A 10,534-nucleotide genomic window follows, 5' to 3' on the forward strand; every position below is an offset into this window, starting at 1 on the left:
GCTTTTGTACTTATTATTCTTACTCGCAATCATTTATAAAATCCTAACTTGCGGACACTCTCAATAGTTTTTCCGCTTTTCTCCTTATTTGTACTCCAAACTTTAATGTTAAACTTTGTTCTCTTCATTTTCTTGACGAAGTGGATGAAGTTTTTCTTCTCCCTTTTCTGAAAAAGATGATCAAGATGGTGGTAAAATAAAATAAAAAAACATTATGAGAATGGTGGGGGGTCCTCCATCCCATACCCTCACTCCCTCCCCACACTCTCAGTGTACAATTATCTAGTAGCATTGAAATGAAATTGTGGTGATTAAAAGTTTTTAGTGAATAGTGCAAAGATCAACACATTTCATTTATTTTACTGACTGATTTGAACTAAACATTATCTTACCTTGGCTTCATTTGACTGAAGCCAAAATGCTACATAAATAATGTGTTTATGGTTGGGTTCAGGATGCTACAGACAGTTGGCTCAGTCCCAACAAGACCTGACCTGATTAATTTAAAATTAATAATCCGGCTTACCCCTGTACACCACAGCCACTGGGCCCAAACCGTTTCCACCTTGCTGCCGCAAGATTTTGAAGTGTGTATCACGTTCATCACTGGCATAGAATTTCCTTCCAAGATGTGAGTTATTTTAATTCAAATTCTCATGCAAGAAGTTAGTTATTTTCAGCTTCTAGCACAGCACCTGACTATGCTGTCTTGGTAACAATGCATCTATATCTGAATTGCACCTGAAGGAATCTGAAAAAGATGAAGTAAAACTTGACATGTAGATGAACAGCTGGGAAATTTATAATATCATGGTTAGATTTATCAATTGAAATATTCAACATTAAACTGCCTGTTAAAGGCTTTCACTTGATAGAGAAAACATGAACAAGGCTTCCAAAAGCAACGTAGTGACGGACTGCTGACATTCACTACCTTTTGCGAGTGTTTTGAAGAGGAAAAGTCGCCTCAGAGATTCATCAGTGATAGCTATAACTTCCCTACTGTGTTCCTGCCATATAGAATAAATCTGTTATTTTTTGCATGTTTATTTACGCAAGAATTTAAACTAAGTACCTTTAGTCCATGTTGGATTAGAAGAAAAGCATCTCCAAGGAGCTCGCCGGAGAAAAGTAGCAAAAAAGAACGATTCTCCACTTGCGAACCTTCAGCAAGTTCTCTTTGAGCAACACTTTTTACCACATGAAGTCCTAACGTCTGAACGTGCTCACACAGCTTCCAAAAATTTAGTTTTCTGATCTCATAATTATCAGATTTTGGGGTTATATGTCACATATTAACCATGTACCTACCTGTATATTTTTGACATAAAAAGTACCGCAAATGCACTTTGCGCAATGTTTGAATACGGAAAACAGGAGCATGTGATTATTTGCTTTGTTTCATTGCAGGTGATGACTTTCATGAACTAGTCTGGCAAGAGCTACAGCTTCTTCTAAACAAAAAACAAGTACCTACACCAAAAATTTGCATGAGTCACTCTTTTAATTTTTCTCAACTGCAGTCTTGAGACAAAAAAGCAAGCATGCTAGCCCAAGCTCCCAAGACTGTCATTAGATGGTTATAATCATCAAGTTGAAGTTCAGCTTCATCTGCAGAACAAAATACAAATGCCTTTTTTTTTCTTCAGAACTTTGCTGCTGGAAACCTTATTCATTCCATGTATACAAATAGCTTTTAAATCTTCCATATGGAACGGAAGGAGTGAAGTTTGGGCCAACTCGAAGATCTTTTTGATCGACAGAAGCAAACTAGAACTTAATTGATAAAAAGCATGGAAAATTGCCAAATAGCAGGCTCGATATAGAGCTGACAGCAAACCAAAAGAGAGACAGCAGAGGACTATATATATGACAACTAACAAAGGCCTTGAAGCACATTTTGAGAACTGCAACTACCACAATAATGGATGTTCTTTGAACATCTAATCTCCTGACCTCATAATTCATAAACAGTAATTTGTTCGCTTTCCAGGAATTACAGGACTATTAAGATTGTGCTCATATAGGCATTCAACAATCCACAGCTTTAACCAGAAGATTGTAATACAGTCTACATAGATTCATTAAGTTGAATGCCCTCAAACTTCACACCTCATAAGGTTATATACAAGTTAACAGTGATAACATACAAAGTTAACAATTATAGAGTGTGTTAAGGGGGTTGACAGTGGGAGGAGAAACCACTGGATGGCACACAGTGTTTGTACTGGCAGCTGTGTCATGCATGCATATATTTCTTTCTTTCTTTATTTACTTACTATTTATAACTAATTTGTTGAATGAAACCTATGACTATATCATTTTAGTCTAGTGGATATTTGTTTTGTGCCGTGGTACTTAAAAGCAGCATTGGGGTATTGGATTTATTTGGCCAAGTTTGTAGTCAATGAGTGTCTAGAAAGTTGTTTGCAGGGCCTACATGGTTGCTTCTTGTTGATCACTTGGGATTTGCCTAAAAGCTTTTACCTCTCTAACTCTGTAGTTGTATTTTGGATTGAGGAACAGAACCTCTCTCTCTTGCACATGGGCAAGTGATTGGTTTGAGACCTGATCCTTCTTAAACCCGCTTAATCCAAGCTACCATGCACATTTTCAGGAACATGTCCTTAGGACAGTTAAGAGGAAATAGAATCTAAGTGCTGCCTGGCAAGAAGGCAGGCATAAGCAAGTTGCTTAAAGAAAAAATTGGCATTGGTAACTTGAAGGCTCATATTCAAATTAAGGATGGCAATGAACCAGATTTGAATACACCTACATGGATCTAAATTATAGCCAATAAACATATGGATTCCAGATTCATGGTATAGTATTTTCAGATAAATGCTGTGATAACAATGTTAGAAGTGGCTTTTGTTGTTCTAAGCACTTTAAGGATGAAGGTATCAAAGTTAGTGGGTAGTCATATGATTTTGTATCTTTGAGCTAATTCTGGAGTTTGTATAATGATGAAGAGCCTTATACTTTAGATTTATGGTTGTGGCCATTTTAATGTTTAAGAAATCATATCCTCTCAAAATATAAGGAGATAGCATAACAATTACTAATTTTCTGAAAAATTTTCTCAAAATAAAGGAGATAACATAACACCTTCCTGGAGAAACAAGCACATATATTCTGTTACATAAGGAATAGTTCTTACAATAGATTCTGAATGCAAGCCGAAGCACATATAACTATGTCCTTGAGGATGCTGATCCAGTACTCTCCCAAAATTATCGAGCTAGTAGGAAATAAAGGCACCAACTGCAGATACTCATCTGGAACACTTTTCAGTTCCTCAAGAACTGATACACATAACACTTAATGGATGCATGGGCAGCCAAAAGTCTTATTTTGATCTATCACAATAACATAAATCTTCACAAAGAATACCAACTTGCACATGAGTTGTAAATTGGTTAAGATTAAAAAAAAAGTTTCTGAAATTCAAAATTCCAGAAATTTCTTTTAGACCAGAAAAAAATTTATACCTTGCATGCAACCCATTCGGCAAAAGATGGATAATACATGTCTTTAATGTCATTGAGTGGGCATAAAATCAAAGAAAACATGCGGCTCAGATCCCAATGAACAACGTTGCTTGTCAAAATCTGAAATAAGCAAATAAAAATAATCTGGGCTTCATTATCCTCTAAAAAAAAAATTAGAGAACTGTGAATTAAGAAGAAATGTGTCTAGGACCGTTGTAGCCAACCGCAGGCCAGCCTCCAAGAGAAGAGAGCCAGAAGAGGTGCTTATGGCATATCAAACAGCAGAAACATGTCAAGCCTGCATAAAAAAGAGGAGTAAACATCAATATCTGAAGAAAATTCCTGGAGTTACCCTCTATTGTTTCTTTTCCTTGTCTTCTACAACTAATTATTATAAAACTTAACTATAGAAACGTGGAAAATTTAAATCTTGACAGACCATTGAAGATACATGTCAAGTTCACAAAAGAAACTGGCCATTTTCTAACTGGATATCTGAAAAGAAGAGAAGAAAGATTTGTAAACCGATCCAATACTGTTCTAACAAGGGATGTCCAGGTAGTTCCGGATCTAAAGTCTTACCAAATTGAAAGAGCAAACATAAAGGTCACAACCCTGAACCATTAAATAATTCATAAAAAATCAGATACTAGCAAAGAGAGATTTTTTTGTTTTTGCTGCCATTAAGTTTCAAAGAACAGATTCAACTATCAAACAGATGGCACTCCATTATGACGAGGCACAGTTTTAAAGTTAGCCAGTAGCATCCATAACTCCCCCCATCATTCATAAAAAAACCTAACTATATACAATAAGATGCTACCTAAGGACTAAAAAGCGTGTTGGTTAAATATACAAGAAAATTGCCCAAAACCATCCAATACCAGTGTTGGTCAGATACCATGAAGAAGGCTACACAAGGAGACAAATGGGTGGGTCAACTTTATGTACAATAAGCAATTCAAAGCAACAAAAAGAATAAAGAGAGTAACATAAACTGAGCAAGTTGAGCAACAAAGAGAGCACTACTTGAATCACTAGCAAATGCTGGACAACTTGTTGCATGGGTTGAACTTGATTGGTAATATAGTAGAAAGTTGCACAAGGTAAGGAGCAAAAGAACTATAGGATACCATTCAAAAGCTGAAACACCAGATCAATCAAGGTTTGCCGTACCATCCTATACCACTCTATACAGGACATACCGTACTGTTAGAAATATGTTTATTTAATAAATTCTTATATAGGAATGACATATTTAGTATAAAAATAAGGAAGGACATATTTAGTATGCCTCTAAACATGGTATGTACTTGTTTTTTAAGTATGTTCCTTATACACTTGTTTCTTATCTGTTTAAAGAAATGGGATCTTATTAATGAATTAAATTCTTTTGAGCTTTTCTTTTCAACATGATATCAGAGCGGCGGCCGTACCCTCTCCACAGCCCTAGCCCTCCGCTGCCCCTTCTTCTTCCACAACAGGCTGCAACAGCCCTTCCTAGCTGCAGCAACCCCTTGGTCCTCCTTCCTCCCTCCTCTTCTTCACAGCCCCTCCTCTTCCACGTCGCAGCTTCTCTTCGCCAGCAACCTTTCCATGTCGCAGCCCCTCCTCTTCGTCGGCAATTGGCAACCTTCAAAGCCCTAGCCGCCGCCTCCTCCACTCTTCTAAGCCCTAGCCGCACTAGAGTTCCAACTTCTTTCTCAAAATCCTAGCTACCTCCTCTCTTCTCAAAGTCTTTTAAACCACCGTTGCCGCAACCCTTTGCCATCTTGGAGATATGATTAATGTTTCTGCATGCTGTCTGCTAAAATCTGCTTGTGATTTTGCAAGATTAGCTAAAAGATCTTTTGTGCATCTCGAGGAGCAATCTATTCTTGGATAAATCAACATAGGTTCCTTTCTTATGCCATGCAAAAGTCTTTTGGCTATCTTTCTGGCTATTTACTAATCACGAAAGTGGTACACTGCTCGTGATTTCTTTGACTGCTGTGTAAAGGTATCCTTTCTTCCCTCTTTCACTATCTGGCTATCTAATTGTTTCTGTTCTCCTATCTGGCTGCTATGGCGTATCCTCAAATAACGACAACAAACAACTCTTGATGCTTCTGACTTTCGATTCTGACACTACGATAAGAAATCTATCAGGAACTATAGTAAAGCTCAATGGCACTTACTATCTTTTGTGGACCTAATAATTCAAACTGTTTATTGATGCCCAACGAAAAATGCGACACCTAACTGAAGATCCTTCAAATTCTAAAGATCCTACTTATGATGACTAGCTGGCTAGTGACCATTGTGTTATGTCATGATTGTTGAATAGCATGGAGGAAAGGTTAATGCTGGTGTCATATTCCTGAAAATGGCTAAACAAATCTAAGACATCCTCAAAGAGATGTTGTGATGAACAAGACTATCATAACACCATTCACTCCGTCATCTAAGCAGTTAGCTGAAAATTTGACTAAGTCTCTGTCTTTTGGTATTTTCAACTCTATGTGTAATGAGCTGGGCATGTTTGATATATATGCTCCAGCTTGAGGGATAGAATTAGAATTATGCTAATTTAATACGTTCTTATATAGGAATGATATATTTAGTATAAAAATAAAGAAGGACATATTTAGTATGTCTCTAAACATAGTATGTACTTGCTTTCCAAATATGTACTTCTTTCCTTATATACTTGTTTTTCATCTATTTAAAGAGATTGAATCTTATTAATGAATTGAATTCCTTTTGAGCTTTTCCTTACAATACATATCATATCGGTATGGCATATAGTACCATACCGAACTATATACGAACATTATAATAAGATGGTACTGGTATAGAGTCCAATACCGAGATGGCAAACCTTTCAATAACTAAGGCAGCAGCTTGCACAATCTCGAAACTAGAAGCAGAAGGAGCTTGATGAACCACCAAAGTGCAAAGTTCCTCAAATATGATTTTCAATGCTTGATAATAACAGACTTGAGATAAGCCCATGATACCTCAATTAATTATTCACTGACTTGCTGAATTTTGGGGAAAAGGCAAATGTGGAATGTAGGGGTTTGGTCCTTATCTGTTAAACGCATGCAATTTGGCCTAATAGGACAGAGTACATGATAGTACAATAAGTTGGGGCTTGTAACAATAAAGATAAATGAGTATTCAAAACTCCTGCAAAGGCAATTGCCAAGAAAATCATCCAACAAGAGGAAAGGATACTTGCAGGTCTAGCTCAATAATTATTAAAAAAAGGAGATTTGCATGCATTCCTATCAAATAGACTCATATTAGGATTATGTCATGCCCTACAATTCTCTCTCTTATCAGATTTAGATTCCTTTTTCTATATTTCAGTGGGTTGGACTGCTCTTTAGAGAGGGAAGATGTAATGTGCTCTAGAAATAAAGAGTCAATTATTCTTGCAAAAACTATGGGCTGCAGACACATCATACGTGCACCAAGTAAAATTCATCATAAGCCACCAAGTTGAGATTCTTCATAAGTCCACCAAGCAAAATCAAAAAATGGCTTAAGAAGAAATTCTGAATTATAAAGCTAATGATGCATTTACATAGGTTCACAATCTACACAATTTCTATAAATGGAGAGAGATGAAAATCCCTTACATAACCAATACACAATGTACGTACAAAGACAGCCCAATCACTATGTGGTAAACTAAAAATAAGAAACTAATTTTACCAACTCAATGCATAAAATGGACATCTCAAACTTTATACATCTGTTTTGCAATATCGTGTCCATTATGATGCTTAGAAGTCTCACACCTATGGGCCGCTCAACTATTCACACCAGGATTGTTCAGGTTTTTAGAAGAGGAGCTGTTGTTCGCACATATACATCAATAAAAGACTCGGACCTGATAAGAAAGTGAGACAAAGTTCTTGTAAGTGCTGCACTAGCCAGCCACCAGAGAAATTATGCCCCTTAACTGGCTGACTTTTTGTCAAAGAAAGGTCAAAATGTGCAGGGTCGTTTCCAACAGCAGTTGGTAGACAGCTCAGAACACCTAAATTTTATGTCATAATACAATATTCAGAATGCAATTAACAAAAATAAAGCAGTTATGTAAATAACTTGGCACAAAAAGAAGTGCTACAACAAAGGACTTCAGGCTAGTATAATGATTGCATAAGTGCCGATAGAAAGGCTAAAAAAGACCAAGGGTGCAACATGTGCAGAGCATACATGTCCAGAGAATACATCTGATAACCTGACTCTAAACAATATTGGAACAAAGTTTAAAGTATAAATAGAGTATATTGTCAATCAAGCAAGCTAAATTTAATTGATATATGTATATGAAAGTTATAATGATACAAGGTAGCTGGCATGATCATTCATGACTCTTCCTGTACCATAGAGAAATGAATGATATTATAGCTATACAGCCCTCAACGGGTCTGAGGTGGCTATATAACTGATGTCAACATGATTAGTCCAATATGCATGACCTTCCAAAGGCATAGAAACAACAAAGTTTAATTCTAGAAATACCATAAGTTACAAAGTTAATTCTAGAAACACCATAAGTTACAAATCAATACTTTGCAAGTACATACAGAAAACAAATTTAGAAATGAATCTAAATAAATTACATAAACTGAATCACAGGAAAAAGCCACTAATCATAATTAAATTATTACAGACCAGCAATTATGCAATTATGCCTCGAGAAACAAGCAACAAGCCCTTTTCCATCTTGATGGTGCAGGAGCTACGGATCAGAAAAAAATTAATCAGGGTATCAGTGAAGTTTCCAATCTTAGCACTTGCAACCAAATATTTAGGGCGCGAGTTGAGTCTTGGCCAAGACAACTTTCAGTGATCAAGGGGTCATGATGCCCTAAATTGTTGTCCCCTAAATTGTTGTCTTAGTTACCTGAGTTTGGACAATGGACTTCACAGCAGTATTGGAGAAGAAGTGCCAATGTAGGGTACAGAATGTCTAAGCAGTATCTTAAACCAAGGCTTATAGCACCAGTATCAGTAATTTACCGGTACAATACAGCCTGGTATGCAACAGTACCAACGCATGATAGATCCCGTACGATAGAGGCATACTAGCAGCATTAATTTCTTTTACTGATATGCCATGGTATAGCCAGCATGGACCGGTATGCAAAGGTACTTCAAACCATGCTCTAAATGAAATAAATTCGAATACTATAAAATAATTAGAAGTAAGCATTTGATATTGCATTTTGCATAAATGTATGATCCACCATTTAGAAAAACAATAATCAATTAACGTCCATTTGCGTTGAAAAACATATATTTTTGATTAAAAGATACCAAATTTAGGATGGCTGAAAGCATTAAGCGACTATGACTGGAGTGAGATTTTGAAGAAAGTGACATCTTACTTGGAGTACTCTGGCTACTAGGGCTGCCTTTGGTGGGGAAATAAGGAATGAAGAGACATGCACCCATATGTGGATATCTATCTTCACTCACTTCTTTTACCATCAGCAAGCCAACCTTGGAGGAGAATATAGAAATACCATCCCCTCTAGCAATAACTCTCCTCATTGCTGACGATGCCAAGCACCAGCCAGGGTGTCAAGCCGCAAGAATAAGTAAAGAGAAAAGAGAATCCTCACACTTCCTTTGCCACTGTTGTACAGATTCCCGCAATGCAAGAGCAGGTAACGAAGGTAAAAATCATACAGGTGAAGGCAAAGTGCAATTTCATATCAGTACCCTGCAATGCAACATAGTCATAAAGGTCAAGAATAAAATATATGCATACGCACAAAGAAAAGTTTCTGGTCATCAGTAATGCTGTTCTAGAAGGGCAACGAAGTAGTGATGGACCCTTGTACTCTCTAACCCCAACTCTTGCATTGCAGGCCCCAATCCTAGACGAGTCGATTAGCCAAATTTGTGAATTTGAATGGCTCTAGATTACTATATATCTGAGATCTTTATCGGATCGGTGGCCGAGATTTGAAAACGATAAAGCTCGAATTCCAGTCGAAGATCAAGAACTTCCATATTGGAGTTTCCGAATTTATTCATGCAAGAACCAGCGAGAACTCCACATTGCACCCGAAATCCAAGATTGGAGGATTTACGCCATCTTCCACATCAAGAACTGTAAAACTGGAGTGGAGAAACCACCGGCAGTTGCTATCTTCTAAACCCAATCGCTGCACCGATGAAAGAAATGTTGGAAATCTACATGGTGAACTAGTGAGTGGGGATGCGAAAACCTAGCATCTGAAATCAATGTTCGGAGAATCCACGCCATCTTTCACAACTTTTGAAGGAAATAAAGGATCGACAAGAGATCAAGAACCGACTAGAAGGAGGGAAGGGGAGAACTGACCTTGGGCTCGTCTTCTTGGCAGCGATGAGCTCGGAGAGGAGATCGAAGCAGGGGAGCGCCTCAAGGGGTTGATGAGGGGCAGAGGCGACGATGGACCCGAGATGGGCGACGAGAACACCGAATCTAAAGAAACGGATGGCGTCGATCTCGCGCCTCGCCAGGGAGGGGTGCGTCGCCGGAGAGCGAAGCCCCGGGAGCGTCCCGGCTTCCTTGCTCGAGGCGTCGCCCAGTGGGTCTTGGAGAATGATCGGATGTCGTTCATACCGATGCGGCGACGCGGGATGCCATTTGCCAACGGATTCGTGAGGCGCTGGCTCAACTCGCGCATAGAGAGCCTTTTACGCGTGCATAAGATCTGCCGCTCGTTTAGATAATCTGACGCTCATAATCACGTCCGTCCTTGCCGGCTATCATGCACGCGCATGGCCCTTTTGATGCCAGATGCAGCAGAGCGATACGGTCCATGGAATCGGTTTTATTCCACATGGACCCACCCAGAAGAGATGTGGGCAAGGATAAAGACCACTCAGACTTCAATCCGGATACACACTTCTCCTCACGAATTCTCGTCTCAATATATATATATATATATATATATATATATATATATATACACACATATATAAAGTTCAAAAAAATTTAAACTTTATGCAGCCTGTCCCATCCAATCTGCATCATTTTAGTCTACCCA

At 38.1% G+C, this 10,534-nt stretch overlaps 1 protein-coding gene across 17 annotated transcripts; it reads right to left on the minus strand.

The window, feature by feature from the left end:
* Positions 1-332: 332 nt before the first annotated feature.
* On the minus strand, positions 333-10,186 carry LOC105050097 (protein SWEETIE). Of its 17 annotated transcripts, XM_073262144.1 has the most exons (9): positions 9,844-10,167; positions 9,330-9,664; positions 8,879-9,216; positions 7,372-7,521; positions 3,716-3,789; positions 3,492-3,611; positions 1,312-1,473; positions 1,076-1,216; positions 781-1,010 (listed from the first exon to the last, which is right to left on the minus strand). In XM_073262144.1, exons 3-7 carry the CDS (start codon positions 9,042-9,044, stop codon positions 1,402-1,404), a joined length of 582 nt encoding a protein of 193 aa, XP_073118245.1. In that variant the 5' UTR covers positions 9,045-9,216; positions 9,330-9,664; positions 9,844-10,167; the 3' UTR covers positions 781-1,010; positions 1,076-1,216; positions 1,312-1,401. The 17 variants fall into 17 exon arrangements, 14 of the variants coding, with proteins under 14 accessions (XP_073118240.1, XP_073118252.1, XP_073118245.1 ...); XM_073262139.1 differs by lacking the exons at positions 7,372-7,521; positions 8,879-9,216; positions 9,330-9,664 and adding exons at positions 333-606; positions 696-751 and having other exon boundaries at positions 935-1,010; positions 9,844-10,186; XM_073262151.1 differs by lacking the exon at positions 7,372-7,521 and adding exons at positions 333-606; positions 696-751 and having other exon boundaries at positions 935-1,010; positions 1,076-1,234; positions 3,161-3,789; positions 8,879-9,664; positions 9,844-10,166.
* Positions 10,187-10,534: the final 348 nt, after the last annotated feature.

Source organism: Elaeis guineensis, chromosome 8 (genome assembly GCF_000442705.2).
Source record: "Elaeis guineensis isolate ETL-2024a chromosome 8, EG11, whole genome shotgun sequence".
Classification (NCBI taxonomy): domain Eukaryota; kingdom Viridiplantae; phylum Streptophyta; class Magnoliopsida; order Arecales; family Arecaceae; genus Elaeis; species Elaeis guineensis.

Coding starts and splice junctions, on each gene's coding strand:
- LOC105050097 (XM_073262139.1), bottom strand. CDS start 10,171: ATGCGCGAGTTGAGCCAGCGCCTCACGAATCCGTTGGCAAATGGCATC. Junction 3,790..9,843: donor GCCAAGAAGACGAGCCCAAG/GTCAGTTCTCCC, acceptor TTTTTTATGCAG/GCTTGACATGTTTCTGCTGT. Junction 1,474..3,491: donor CCGAATGGGTTGCATGCAAG/GTATAAATTTTT, acceptor TTTTTGGTGTAG/GTACTTGTTTTTTGTTTAGA.